We start from the raw sequence: 15,786 nt of genomic DNA, 5'->3' as shown, positions 1-15,786 counted from the left end.
TTTGAGATTGTAATTTAATTACATCATTTTCCCTTTCCCTTTCCTTTCTACAAATCCTTACATATACATACCCATTCCCCACTATCCTTCAAATTCATGGCCTTTTCCTCCCTAATTGTTATTGCATGCTTATATGTATACATGCATACATATATTCCTATATGACCCATTCAGTCCAGTATAATGCTAACTGTATTCGTATTTTCAGGGCTGACCTTTTGGTACTGGACAAGCAGTAGCAGATCCGGGTTCCACCCTGGGATATTTTATGGTCTTTCTTCCTTCCTGCTTTGTAGACATTCTGCAGATACAGATACAAAGGCCCCCTACCTCCTATTTCTCTCCGGCATATATGCTAAATTTTCAGATAATATATCATGACACAGTAGTCATGAAAGAAGATAAGATTTTTTTCTACTTTCAACAACTGTGATGGGCTGTCTCTGTCTCTCTGTCTCTGTTTCTCTCTCTCTCTCTCTCTCTCTCTCTCTCTCTCTCTCTCTGTGTGTGTGTGTGTGTGTGTGTGTGTGTGTGTGTGTGTGTTTTGGATAAGTAAATGACATGGTAACTGATACTGAAAGTGTAACCCCCTCAGTAGAGCTCCATTGCTTCAAATCAACCATTCTAATTGTATTCAAGTTCACTAAGATGTACAGCATTGAGTGGCTTCCTTAAACTAGCTGTAGGTCAGGAAAAAAGTGGTTTGTAGTTATTTATTGTATGTATCTGAGTACACTGTAGCTGTCTTCAGACACACCAGAAGAGGGCATCAGATCTCATCACAGATAGTCATGAGCCACCATGTAATTGCTGGGAATTGAACTCAGAATCTCCAGAAGAGCAGCCAATACTCTTAACCAGTGAGCCATTTCTTCACACACACCCAAAAAAGTGGTTTTAATTTTAATATAAATATTTATAGACAAAGTCTCTAGCCTAAGCTGGCCTTGAATGATCTGTGGATGACCCTGAACTGATTATTAAATGTTGGAATTACAAGTGTGTGCCATCCTTTCCTGGTATATAAGGACTTCCTGCATGTTAGGCAAATAGTCTACAAACTGGGTTACATACCCTCAGCTCCTAAACTGGTTTTATTAATTGTGCAATCAGATATTTGTCATTATACCAATTAACAGAATTAAAAATGCCTTTTCCTGGCATTTCTTAAATTCAACTAGGATCAATATAATCTTCAGCATCACAGCTTCCCTGTATAGAGTTGAGCGTGAGAGGCATTTAATCTTCATAACAAACGGAGGTTCAGAAGGGCATATGATTCATTCAGAGCTACATAGCTCATGAGGTTCCATCTCTCCCCATGGTCCATGCACTATCCTGTGCAATGTATCTAAAGGCAAAGTAACTTTCACTTTCAAACCACTCACCTGTATTTACTGGCGCTACTGCATTTTTGTGTAGAGTAAATGAACAAAGAAGAAAAAGAGTAGAACTGGAAAATGTAAGGATTGTGAGGACTGACTTTGATACAAATTGTAGACCACAAAAAGAAGGAGCAGAGGAGGAGAAGGAGGAGGAGGAGGAGGAGGAGGAGGAGAATTGGAACTTTATTGCAACTGATAAGTTTTCCTCTCATTTTTCCCTTTGTGAAGGAAAGTTCCTGGCTTGAACCACACATCACTCTGAACTTCCTGAAAGGCTGATCAACTGATTACAATTTTAGAGATCTTAGTAAGGCTGGAAGGTTGCTGGATTATAGCCAAGTAGTATTGGAGCAGCTTTAGTCCCCACATAGTGGTCTTTTACTGCCCCCTTCTGTATGTGATCTAACATCTTTGTGAGCATTAGGTAAACCCTTTGGAATCTATGAGCAGACCCCCTCCCCCCAACCCCCAGTTCCCACCAACCAAAAGGCTGAGAAGATCATCAGACACCATCTGAGGCTATGGCTGAGATTTTCTTACCTTCCTGTGACCTGTCCACCTAATGTTTTTACCGCTGTGTATGGGAAGTGTCTTGATTTATGATTTTGCTTCTTTACTATAAAACTACATGGGAGTGTCATATCACCATACTGGAATGTGGAATTTAGGGTAGTGTGAAACTGTTCCCAGACCCATAATCATCCATATTTGTTCCCAGAATAAACTGTCTCTTATCCCGTGTGTGTGTGTGTGTGTGTGTGTGAGAGAGAGAGAGAGAGAGAGAGAGAGAGAGAGAGAGGGAGAGGGAGAGGGAGAGAGAGAGAGAGAGAGAGAGAGAGAGAGAGAGAGAGAGAGAGAGAGAGACTGGTACTGATTAACAACAGTCCTCTCAGGGAAAGAAATCTCCTTCTTCTTGCTTCCTTTAACTAGATGCTTCTGAGACTGTAATAAACCCTATAGACTGTCTCTTGAGTGCTATGACCTACAATAGCTGCTTCTTTGAGGTAAAATGGCCTGCCCATGGAAAAAAAAAATACAGAGCAATCTGGGAAGGATGAAACGAACACATTCCAGCACTCGGGAGGCCAGAGCAGGAAGAATCAGAGTTCAAGGCCAGCCTGGGTCTCATAGCAAGGTCCTGTCTATAAAACAAACAAAAGGTCTCCTTTCCAGTGGGAGACATTTACTAATTTGTACTCACCAGCTTAACTCTTGTTTTAAGATGGTCTAATTAACTTATCCATTCGGGTTACTTTTTCCTTTTACCCTTGATGAATGAGTAAGCATTAAATTTCACTTTTCTTTCTCTGCCCACGTGCTTGTAGACTGAGATGGTTTATTTTATATTAAGTGGACATTAAGAATACAAAACATGGGCTGTTGAGATGACTCAGCAGGTAAGAGCACTGACTGCTCTTCCGAAGGTCATGAGTTCAAATCCCAGCAACCACATGGTGTCTCACAACCACCCATAATGAGATCTGACGCCCTCTTCTGGTGTGTCTGAGGACAGCTACAGTGTACTTATGTATAGTAATAAATAAATCTTTTTAAAAAAGAAAAAAGAATACAAAACATAACGCAGTTATTGTTTCCCATTTAATCCCAAGACAAACATTAATAAGATATTCCCTAGAGAAGAGCTATGGTAAGATGTTAAATTGAAGGGCCTGAGAGACAGCTTAGTGGGTAAAGACACAAGTCACTGAGCCTGATGACCTGCCTTCAGTCTCAGGACTCAGATGGTAGTATGCAGTTAACAACTCCACACATGTACTATCGTGTGTGCGTGCACATAGTATTTGCATGTCTGCCTCTGAATTTAAAAAAAGGAAAAAAAAAAGCTTTCCATTTCCTCTGGGAAAATACATATCATACAATGTTCTCTGATTTCTGGATGCCTGGAAAGTCTGAGTTTTACCACATTTGCAAGCCAGTTCATATGTGATGGCTGAAACTATCAAACTCCTGGGCTACAGATAAAGGACATTTTATCACTTGCAGCAGGGCATTATACAAGTTTCCAGAATCTCATTTCCCATGGGCAATGTGAAAAAGACCAAATAGTACAAAATTCTTAAGGACAAGAACTAAGAATGTCTCACTCCCTTTGGCTTAAAGGGCAACACTGTCTCTATCACTGTCTCTATCACCCATCACTCTTTCCTACTCAGAGTCAAGGACAGACAGTGGCCCCTCCCTTATAAGACAAAGGGAATCAGCCCCTGTGTAGAGTTCTCTCAACATGATTAGAATTGGGCTGGAGAGATGGCTCAGCGGTTAAGAGCACTGATTGCTCTTCCGAAGGTCCTGAGTACAAATCCCAGCAACCACATGGTGTCTCACAACCATCCCTAATGAGATCTGATGCCTTCTTCTGGGGTGTCTGAAGACAGCTACAGTGTACTTACATATAATAATAAATAAATCTTAAAAAAAAAGATTAGAATTAACTTTGTTAGTGATAATAGCGAGATTATTTTGGACTAGTGTGTATCTCAGTAGTAGAGTGCTTATAGCATATGTGAGACCCTAAATTCAATTCCCAATGCCACAAAAATAATGAATGAATAAATAAATGAACAATATTAGTTCGAGGCGTTGGCTAATTTTAAGGTAAAATGATACTATGAAATTTCTTTTTAAAAGAAGAATGGATCATGGGCAAAAGCTGACCCATTTCTGCCTCTCTAGTTTTCATTGCAGGATTTATTTATTTATTTATCTATTTAAAGCAGAGACTACGCATGCACCATAATACCAAGAGCAGCAGCCTGGAGATAGAGTTCCTATTACAGAAGCCAATGTCCGCTTTTATACTGCTCCAAGGCCCAACACACAGGAACTTGGATTTCTCCACCTTGTGGAAAGAGGCTTTCAGAAATGAAAGTACCGCCAGGCTTGGTGGTGCACGCCTTTAATCCCAGCATTTGGGAGGCAGAGGCAGGCGGGATTTCTGAGTTCGAGGACAGCCTGGTCTACAAAGTGAGTTCCAGGATAGCCAGAGCTACACAGAGAAACCCTGTCTCGAAAAACCAAAAAGAAAGAAGGAAAGAAAGAAAGAAAGGAAGAAAGGAAGGAAGGAGAAAGAAAGAAAGAAAGAAAGAAAGAAAGAAAGAAAGAAAGAAAGAAAGAAAGAAAGAAAGAAAAGAAGGAAAAGGAAAGGGAAAGGAAAAGAAGAAATGAAAGTACCCAATTCTAGCAGGTGAAGAGATTTCCCATGGATTTCTAGAAGATACTGGCGGCAAGGGCGGTCACTAGCAAATAGCTCTTGGTTTTCTCAAGTAGCCCTTTCCCCAGCATCTGACGTCAGCTCTATTGGGCAGAATCCCTATCCCTTAGCCTCTTCTTCCTGGCCCTGCTTCTTTCCATGCTAGATTTTCCCTTTCTCTTGACTATTCCCTTCCAGTACCCAGCTCCTCAGGTCGCCCCACGTCTTGCCTCTTCATTCTGCCAGGTTTGTTCACCCTGTATCCCAAAATCTACTCTGTCGCTCCTTTCTGCCTCTTCAAACTGCCCCCAGAGCCTTTCCCCCTGCCCTTTCACTTCTCCGCCCCGCCTCCCCGCCTCCTGAAACTCGCCCCGCCCCTTATCCCTGCGTGCTTCTGCGGTTGCCATAGCTACGGTGTACACAGCTACCAAGCCTCCCATAGCTGTTTTTCTGCTGGCGGGAGGGAAAAAGGCAGCACCATGAGCCAGACAGTGACCATCCAGGAACCCAGGCCCAATGATCAGAGGATTCCGTATCAATGCAGAGAGGTGCGGAGGGCCAAGGGCGGATTCGCCAATCGAACGTACGATTACCTGTACGGTAAGGACTGCCCACTCCTCCTGGGAGCTAATGTAACCTGGTAGGGTGTGCTAAAAAACAAGCTCCAGGACAAACCCTCTGGCTCTGGACCGCACAGGTGGGAGCCCTAAGTCCCAAGTACGCTGTGGGCCACGCGCTCTGCAGCACTTCGGAAGCCACAGGTGTGCGCAGCTTCTCCAAGTGCCAGACGGGGGTCACCCCTTTTCCCTCTGATAATTTAATCTTCCTGAAACCTAGTCTGGTTTCAATCATTCAGGTGCACATTCATAAAAGTGTGAAGTGAGCCGGGTGGTGCATGCCTTTAATCCCAGCACTTGGGAGGCAGAGGCAGGTGAATTTCTGAGTGCGAGGCCAGCCTGGTCTACAAAGTGAGTTCCAGGACAACCAGGGCTACACAGAGAAACCCTGTCTTGAAAAAAACCAAAAAAAAAAAAAAAAAAAAAAAAAAAGAAAGAAAGAAAGAAAGAAAGTGTGAAGTGATTTGCAGAGCTGGAGAGGCACGCAATGCATTCAAACACACATGTCCAGTGAAAGTGATAGTGATTTTCCTGCCCCAGGTTCTGACAAATCCAAATTTGGGGTTCTGGGTAAAGAGGTTCCAGTTGGCTTCATGTTTGTTTTCAGTGGTTTCCTCCTCTTCCTCCTCCCCTCTTTCTCCAACCTTCTGTTAATCAAAACATTGTTGATAAACTCAGTGCACCCATTCCCCTAGGACCAATTAAATTCCGGTTTATGTTATGCCCTGATTTTCCATTTGTGGTCTTCCTCTCCAGACCTTAAGTTCTGGTTCACACATGTCTGTCATCCTCTTGAGCCTATTACAATACTGTACACAGTATTATGTATAAAAGTGTTAACTAGACTACTGGATTTATACCACAACAAGTGCAACCATTTAAGCACGATGCTTTCTTTTTCTGATTTTTTCCCTCTGTAGAAACAGGCTGTCACCTGAGCCCTGCATAATTTTCAGCCTTATGGTATTTCCTTTGGATCTCCAGAATCTCTTCTGAAAACCTGTTTTCTTGGATTGGGCTGTGTAATTACCGACTGCATGCTCTCTTAGTTAGCTTTTCTATTGCTGGGACAAAACATCATGATCAAAAAGCAAGTTGGGAGGGAAAGGGTTTATTTAGCTTACACTTCTACATTGCTGTTCATCACCAAAGGAAGCCAGGACAGGAACTCAAGCAGAGCAGGAAACTGGAGGCAGGAGCTGATGCAGAGGCCTTGGATATTGTTGCTTGCTCTCTGTGGCTTGCTCTTCATGGCTTGCCCTCCATGGCTTGCTCAGCCTCCTTTCTTATAGAACACAGGACCACCAGCCCAGAAATGGCACCACCTACCATGGGATGGGCCCTCCCCTACTGATCACTAATTGAGAAAAGGCCTTACGTCTGGATCTCATGGAGGCATTTTCTGAACTGACGCCCTTTCCTCTCTGATGACTCTAAACTCAAATTGACACACAAAACTAGCCAGTACAACACTTCCATCTTAGGATCTTATTGCTGTGAACAGACACCATGACCAGGACAACTCTTAAAAGGAAAACATTTCACTGAGGCTGGCTTACAGTTCAGAGGTTTAGTCCATCATTGTCATGGCGGGAAGCATGGCAGCATCCAGGCTGATATGATGCTGGGGACAGAGCTGAGAGTTATATATACATGCTGATCCACAGGCTACAGGGAGAGACTCTGTGTCACACTGGGTGGAGCTTGAGCATAGAGGACCTCAAAGCCCACCTACAAACTGACAAAACTTCCTTCAATAAGGCCATACCTACTCCAACTGGGCCACACCTCAGAATAATTCCACTCCCCATGTGCCAAGCATTCAAACACATGAACCTATGGAGGCCATACTTATTCAAACCACCACACATGTTCTGTCCAGTGGTCTACTTTGTTTTTTCTTGCGTCTGTCTTATGAAATAAATCTAATAAATGTTCAGCCAGGGTATGTGTGTCCCCTGAGAAAAATCTACTTGGGAAATTACATTTCTTTCTCTGAAAGCCACTTAGTGTCATGTTGGTTGATTTTTTTTTAAGTTACTTATTTATTTAATGTGTATGAGTGTTTGCCTACATGTCTGTAACTGTACCACATGTGTACCTGGTACTCTCGGGAGTCAGAAAAGAGCATGAGGTTCCCTGGATCTGGAGTTACAGATGATTGTGAACCACCTTGTGGGTTCTGGGAATTGAACATACAAATTGCAGATACTTACTTACACTGTAGCTGTCTTCAGACATTCCAGAAGAGGGCATCAGATCTCATTACGGATGGTTGTGAGCCACCATGTTCTTCTGCTAGTAGCTAGAACAACAAGTGCTCCTAACAGCTGAGCCATCTCTCAGGCCTCACACTGGATGATATCAATAGATAATACACTCAGTTCCCAGTACTCTTCATCGTTAAAGATGTACCCAGTGAGCAGATACTTACAGTAGTAAAGTAATTATTTATTGACCGTTGGAGAGATAACGTGACCCCATCGTCCACACAGGCTGTATAAAGCTAAGGTACACATTCTAAAGATGGCTGATCTTATTTATTTCTTAATAGAGAATATTTTCTTACCATGTCTGTAATTCTTAAGGTGTCGTGCTGTTTGCATCTTTTGAGTGCACTGAACGTGGAGAATGGTGGCTAAATGTATCCACCTTCTGTGTGTGTGGTGAGAGAGGGGCAGAAATCAATACTGCGCGCCCTCCTCAGTTGTTCTCCAGCTTGTATATTAAGGCAAGGTCTCACTGACTGTAGATCTCATCGATGCTGCTAGGCTGGCTGACAGGAGCCCCAGGGATCCTCCCGCTCCCACCTCCCCCGTCCTGGGATTACAAGTACACAGGCTGCTGTGCAGCTTTTTATGTGAATGCTAGGGCTTTGAACTCATGTCTTCATGCTTGTGTGGTAAGCACTTCAGTGAATGGTCCATCTACCTAGCACTGTTAAATGTGTTCTTTTAACTGGAAATACGTATAGTGTTTATATATAAAGATTTCTCCTCTTGAAGTATTTTTTTAGGTAACTTGGGACAAAAGAAGCCCATTCATAGGAAAGAAGAAAGAATATCTAGGGTTCTTGTTTGCATTCCAATTCCATAAGTTGACTTGAAATTCACAGGAAAAAAAAAAAAAAACCACATCTAACAGATTCTTTGGTAAATGGAAGAAGGTAACAGGACCATAGCAGTTACAGTTAGACAATGTCTAAACTCTCTAGTTTGCTTTCCAGTTAAGAAATTGCAAGCCAGCTGGCAAGATGGCTCAGTGGTTAAGAGCACCGACTGCTCTTCCAAAGGTCCTGAGTTCCATTTCCAGCAGCCACATGGTGGCTCCCAGCCATCTGTAATGGGATTTGGTGCCCTCTTCTGGTGTGTCTGAAGATGCACCCATATGAATAAAATAAATACATCTTTAAAAAAAAAAAAAGCTGAGCGGGGTGGCACACACCTTTAATCCCAACACTAGGGAGGCAGAGGCAGGCGGATTTCTGAGTTTGAGGCCAGCCTGGTCTACAAAGTGAGTTCCAGGACAGCCAGGGCTATACAGAGAAACCCTGTCTCGAAAAAAACCAAAAAGAAAGAAAGAAAGAAAGAAAGAAAGAAAGAAAGAAAGAAAGAAAAGAAAGAAAGAAAGAAAATAAAGAAAAGAAGAAAAGAAAAGAAAAGGGAAGAAAAGAAAAGGGAAGGAAAGAAAAGGAAAGAAAAGAAAAAGAGAAAAGAAATTGCAAGCCAGGGACACTGACCTTTAGTCTCTTCCTTAAAAGGCAGGAGCAGGAAGATCTCCTGCATTCAGGAATTCCAGGCTAGCCTGGAAAACATAGCAAGACTCAGTGTTAAAAATGAGAGAGGCCAGTAAGATAACATCAATCGTATATAAGGGCCTGATGACCTGGGTTTCCTTCCTAGAACCTACTCGATGCTAGGAGAGATCTGACTCCCGCACAGGAGCACTGGCAGGTGAACGAATGTAAAACAAATTGTTTTTAAAGTGTGCAACAGTGGCACAGAGCTTGGGGAGTAACCAACTAAGATCTGCTTTGACTGTGGGCTCGTTTCCTGAGTTGGAACTATCCCCACCACGGCTCAGGTGGCCAAGAACCTGAGACTAGATAGGTTGTGGACATAGGGGACTGCAAGTTCATATTGGCAGTGGTCCTCCTGTGTTTAGAAGACCTTGTTTTCTTGGTGTCTTCTATCCTGCTAAAGGAATGTAGCAATAAAATGACTTCTAATTACATTCTGCTATAGTCATGTATCAGCATCCTACTCAGCCATCATCAGAGAGGTTTCCTCCTGAAGTAGAAGGGACAAGATGCGGAGGCCCACAACTGAACAATGTACAGAGAATGGGCGACCTTGGAACATTCAGCCCTAAATGGGATGTCTCCATCAAATTCTTCACCTCGGGGCTCGGGGACCCCTGAGGAAGAGGAGGCAGAGAGATTGTAAGAGCCAGAGGGGATGGAAGACACCAAGGAAACAAGGTCTTCTAAACACAGGAGGGCCACTGCCGATATGAACTCACAGAGACTGTAGCAGTGTGCACTGGGCCCGCACAGGTCTAAGCCGGATGGGAATCCAGTGCTGAGAGGGGAAGTGGACACAAGCCCTATCCCTATCCCAGAAACTATCTCCAACTGGTAACCACTCACAGAGGAAAAAGTTCTCTCCAACTGAAGGCCAGGCTCCATGCCCAGCAGTAGATGGCCCACACAAAGTAAACTCCATGGCATTTTTGAAGGTTTTCTGATGCATAATGCTTTGTCAGGGCTTATCATCATCATCATCATCATCATCATCATTATTTACCTTACAGATTGTTTGCATATATATTATGGTTTCCATTTTTGTGTTTTTATGGGATTCCTGGGAAAGCCAACATGTGTGTCTCTGTCTCTGCGTTTTCTTCTTCTGGGCCTTTTTGTTCTGTTTCTTTTATCTTATCCCAGTTTGCTTGAGATTTTTATCTTATTTTATTATCATTTTTAGATGCCTGTTTATTTTCTAAAGAGAGAGAGAAAGGCATGGATTTGGATGAGAGGGGAGGAGAAAAAGATCCAGAGGGGCTTGGGGATGGAAAGCTAATCAGAATATATTGTATTAAAATCTATTTTCAATTTAAAAAATAGAAAGACACATAAAAATGAGAGAGGTAAATGAGAGAGTCACATTCTGTTCCTGGTAAACATGCTTCCTTCTCTATGTCATTTTACTGCCTTACAGACCCGTTATTTATTGTGTCGAGTGAGCGAGACCATGCACAGGCCAATATCCAAGCCACCCTGATTCGAAGCAGACTGGTAAGTCTAATTCATCTACTAACACGACCTAGTCAATCCGAATCATCTGGTCTGGCTACTCACTAGTCAGGATCTGGGAAACTGTAGGAATTACAATACTATGATTATGGGGGACCAGGCCCATTAATACATGTAGCTCATTTATTCAAGTAATAGCAAACAAAGACCCCATACACTGGGCTGGAGAGATAGCTTAAGGTTAAGGGCGCTTGCTGCTCTTGTATAAGGACCCAGGTCTGGTGACTCACAACCATCTGTAACTGAGTTGCTCATAACTCCATTTCTAGAGAATTGGATGCCCTTAACTGACTTCTCTGGGCACCTGGATTCACACACACACACACACACACACACACACACACACACACACACACCCGCACGCAGGAACCCATAAACTAAGTCAATGGGAATTATGTATGCACCCATGTAGGAGAGTTTATGTGTTGGCAAGGCATATGTAATACAGAGTAACATAGTCCCATGCCCCTGCCACATACCTGCCACTGTTGCCAGCTTTTTGCATATCCTCATAGAGATAGTGTGTGCGGGTACCAGTGACTCCTCTTTTGCTGCTACATACGTCATCTGTACTTATGGAAAAGCTTACAATATGATTCGTATTAGAAAATCTGACCATACAATTTTTGATCTTTTCCCCTCTGCCTCCCGTTCCTAACATCAGAAAAAAGTTCCCAACTTTCGGTCCATGTTCAGTAACCTGTTTCATCACCCAAGATACTCTATGTACTGGAGCAAGACAGACCCTGTCCCGTTGCACGTCACTCGAGAGTGGAGGGGACAAGAAGCCAAACACAAAGAAGTACTCCGGCTTCAAGCTGCGTATGTACCAGGGATTCCTGCTCTGAAACATAGCCACGTTTTTAATGAATTTGATATTTTAAAGGATTAATTACTCTACATGATTTGAAAGTTTACAGCTGTGATGTAAATCCCTCTTTCTAAAACAGGACTGAGTAAGAGGTAATCTCTGGATCCTTTCCCCTAGCTGGGCTGCCTTGTCTGGTCTCAGTACAAAAGGATGCATTTAGTCCTGAAGTGACTTGATGTGCCAGGGTGGGTTGGTGCCTGGGTTGGGGGGGTACCCTTTCTCTGCGGAGAATGGAAGGGAGAAATGGGAGAGGAGGTGAGAAGGTGGGGCTGGGAGGGAAGGAGGGAAAGGGACTGTGAATTATTCACTGTAAAGCGAGTTAATAAATTAATGAAAAAAAGAAGTAATGGCTATACATTCATATAAGTATATATACATATTTGTATATATACATTTATATATACATATATATATAAATGTATAATCATTATTGCTTAATATATAACCATATAATAATTAATATCATAATACATGTGATATATTACTATAATACAATATATAATCACATATTATTATATTATATTATTACATACATCATAATATTGTTATATGTTGTGTCCGGCCAGCGACTCACATGTCTGGGTTCTAGTCTGGAAAGGCATCTTGGAATCTGGAAGAGAAGAGGGAGCTAGAGAAAGCTGTAACCAAGACAGTCATTCTGATCAAGGTTCAATTTTAATGTCAACAAACACCCTTTATAAAGAAGAGGGGAGGCCCATCCCTAGCCATGCAAAGTTTCTTTGAAGTACATAGGTCAGCCTTTTAGTGGGAACTCTCGAAGATCAAAGATCACAGTTTGGTGCTAACTCCGGAAAATTCTTGGAAGAGAACTGGTTAGGCCTCGGGCAGGTTGGACCTTAGGCGGGTAGTGGCACATCAAAGGAGCAGCACAGCAGGTGGCTCCGCTTAAGCCGGTGGTGGATGGTCACAGCCAGCCTTGCTAGGCTGGAAGGAGGTAACAGTTATATATGCTTATATTATATTTGACATGTTGTATATTATTATAAAAATAAATTATATATAATTTATATATAAATATATATGTATATGTATATATATATATATATATATATATATATATATATATATATATATAGCTAAAAGTCTTCAGAAGGTTGGAATGCATATTTATGTGTACGTTAAAGGATAGCTCACCACCAAAGACTGGGATGACCCAGTCTGTTATTCTTTTGGTTCACCTCAGAAATTGCAAGTGATGTTTTCTGCTAGAACCTTAACTATGGTTGGGCTGTTTTTGGTTGGTTGGTTTGCTATTGTTGTTCTTTTGTTTACTTACAAGTAAAGTAACTTCAAAAATAATTCTACTGAAATCTTGATTATTTAAATGAATTATAAGTCATGGTAAGCTAATTAATAATGTTGTGTCCCAGACAGGGCATAAAACTACCCTTGAAACTCTGCTATTTTCATTAAGAGTGGCAATATTTTTATTTGGGATTTTATAAACCTCCTTACTTCCCAGGTCTTACGTTCCCTCTTACCAGATCCAATGATTGTATCTAGTGTAAGACGTAGGCCAGCCAAATGCTCTCTCTGTCCCTCCTACAACACACAGAAACATGACATGTAGAGTTGACGACTTGAACATCTTTCTCTGCTTCATTTTAGGATGGACACTTCTTTCCAGATGCCCAAGGAAAAGGATGAAGATCCGGATGTTTCTGGAAAGAACCGCTATAAGTTCTTTGACAGGTAGAAAGTAAAGAGCAATAAACATCAGAGCGTCAGTGCTGGGAGAGGTCCTTATGGTGGGGCAGCGGTCAGAATGTCAGCCATCATGTCTAGTTCTTTACCTCATTATTATCTACTTTTCACAACAGACATATCACAGAGGGTAAATGAGGTACCATGGCAACAAAGGGTGCATAGTTGATAAGAAAACGGAGTTATCAAATGAAGCCAAATATAACATGTATCTTGAAGTCACGGTGCGGGGAAATTGCTAAGTGTGTCAAATGGACAATACTTGTGAACGCTGCTTCAACCCAGTCAAGGGATTTTCTGAATTTCATTTGGGATTCATACTCCCGTGATAATCGCAGACTCAAGGCAGACTAATCCAAAAGGAGGACTTCCTTCCCAATCCTGGGTTAGAAAATAACCTTGATACCACATCTGAATAAGCTTCCTTTCAATCGTCCCTTAATAGAAGTGTTCTGATACTTTTTTTTTTTTTTTCAGAAAAAAAAAAAAAGTTAACTTCTTAACTAAAGTAGATACAAATTCTTAGGCTCTTGGTGGAAGCGGGGAGGCTTTAAAGGAAGCCCTTGATTGTTTCAGAAGGTTTCAAGAACTTGAGAAGCCACTGGAGAATAGCAAGTATCAGAAGGCCAAGTAGAAAGATGCTCCTGAGAATATGGCTGCCCAGGAGATGCCAGCGTGCACAGTGAGTGCACAGTTCCAGATGTGCCCTATTCTGGCCGGATCTCCTGGGCCACAGCTGGACGTTTGCATCTTAAATAAGAACATCTCCAGTGGTCTTGTATACACAAAACTTTGAATATTCCTTTTTTTTTTTAAAGTTTATTCAAACTCGCTGAGTTTTAGGGAAGAATAATTAAAATAAGAAGAAAGTTGCGAGCCAGTATGAAAACCTCACCTGTGCTTTCTCCCCCACCCCCAGGCCCTTCCTGCCATTTCTTCAACAGATGCCTTTGAACGTTGTTTTATCACCAGTCAAGTAAGTGACTTTATTTCAAAACCGTCTTAACCCACCATTCACCTCACACTTGCTTCCAGAAGGCAGCTCTCTAGGCCAATACTTTGCGAGCTATGGATTGCCGGCCATCGTAGGCAGGAGCCTTCCTGGTCCCTCTGGTGATTTTTCTGTATGCCAAGGTCTGGGTATTATTGTTATATGGGATATTAAAACTCACTGTTAATTTTGTTTTTAGTGTGTCATGGGTAATATTTAAAGGAATAAGGTTAGAAATAACGGAAGCATTAAATGAATGTTGCTGTTTTAATACCCTTTGTGTAATAAGCATAAATCACTGTGTCCATGGGGATACAGTGGCTTTTACCTGGTTGTGTAGTATTTTAAGTGTTCACATTGAGTTTCAGCCTTTACTTTTACCCTTGTAGGACACAACCACTTCTTCTTACTCCCGAGTCTTCCAAGTACGCAATCATCCCTACCAAGTCCACTGTGGCCACTCAGACTGATTACCGGGATGCAGACGTTCAAACAGATCCATACTCTCCAGAATATGTCGTGTGTCAAGACACCATCCCTGAGCTCTTGACCCTGGCTAATCTGACTTGGGGTGAGTTGGCAATTCTCACTGAGTATTACAGATAGTAATATATACTACTGAGTTCCTAGGAGTGACCCAGATTCAGGCGATTCTGGTTTATACAGTGAAGCAAATAACTCACATATTGGGAGAAAGTGTTTGCATAAAAGTATTAGGAAGGGGCTAGTCTCCGCCTTTAGAATATACAAGAACGGCAAACAGCGAGAAGACATAACATCATTTAAAAATGGGCAATGAGCCTGATGAAGCATTTCTCAAAAGAAGACAAATGGCCAGCAGATGTATTTAAAACAACAAATAAATAAAGGTAGTTCCAGAATGTGACAGAGAGATAAAATGAACTGAGAGGAAGTGCTGTAAAGGTGAAATATGGGATGAGGTTCAGCTAGCAGCAACAAAACTATTTTTATTTGTAAACAATGCTCATTTAAAAGCCGGATAAAGGGGTGCGATAATGGCCCAGTGCTTAAGAACACTGGCTGATCTTCCAGCAGACCTGGGTTCAACTCCCAGGACCTCCATGGTACCTCACAATCACCTGTGCCTTCAATTCCAGGGAACATGGCTTTGTCCTGCCTCTGCAGAGTGCCAGATATGAAAGCGGTGCAGTATCACACATGCAGGCAAAACACCCGTGCACGTAAAATAAAATTGTGATATTAAAAACAAACAAAACAAAAGACCAAAACGAACGAATGAACAAACAAGCAAACAAAGCCCTGGGCCGGAGAGATGGCTCAGTGGTTAAGGGTGCTGACTGCTCTTCCAGAGGTCCTGAGTTCAATTCCCACATGGTGGCTCACAACCATCTGTAATGGGATCCGATGCCCTCTTCTGGTGTGTCTGAAGACAGCGACAGTGAACTCGTATACATTAAATAAATAAACAAGCAAACAAACAAAAAATCTTTAAAAACAACAGCAACAAAACAAAGAAAGCAAACCCTAATAAAAGGCCAGCGTGACAGTGCACACCTTTAATCTCAGCACTCAGGAGACAGAGACAAGTGGATCTCTGTGAGTTCTAGGCTAGACAGTGTTGGACAGCCGAGACCCTGTCAACAACAACACACTAAGTGACGAAAAAGTGTGACCCACAAGGGAGCTGATC

General features: G+C 42.2%; 1 protein-coding gene across 2 annotated transcripts in view; it reads left to right on the top strand.

The window, feature by feature from the left end:
* Positions 1-4,992: 4,992 nt before the first annotated feature.
* Positions 4,993-15,786, top strand: part of Maats1 (MYCBP-associated, testis expressed 1) — a 44,107-nt gene continuing 33,313 nt past the window's right edge. Inside the window, exons 1-6 of one of the 2 annotated variants that reach the window (NM_001081025.1) lie at positions 4,993-5,196; positions 10,433-10,509; positions 11,192-11,349; positions 13,028-13,111; positions 14,043-14,099; positions 14,504-14,685. In NM_001081025.1, coding sequence (NP_001074494.1) covers positions 5,076-5,196; positions 10,433-10,509; positions 11,192-11,349; positions 13,028-13,111; positions 14,043-14,099; positions 14,504-14,685 — 679 coding nt within the window. In that variant the 5' untranslated portion in view covers positions 4,993-5,075. Of the gene's footprint in view, positions 5,197-10,432; positions 10,510-11,191; positions 11,350-12,121; positions 12,354-13,027; positions 13,112-14,042; positions 14,100-14,503; positions 14,686-15,786 lie in introns of those variants that run through there. The other variant, XM_006522245.3, reaches the window with a different exon arrangement.

The sequence above is a fragment of the Mus musculus genome, chromosome 16, assembly GCF_000001635.26.
Source record: "Mus musculus strain C57BL/6J chromosome 16, GRCm38.p6 C57BL/6J".
In the NCBI taxonomy this organism is placed as follows: Eukaryota; Metazoa; Chordata; class Mammalia; order Rodentia; family Muridae; genus Mus; species Mus musculus.
Note: the sequence above shows the minus strand (reverse complement) of the source record. Positions and strands in the feature narration are given on the sequence as shown.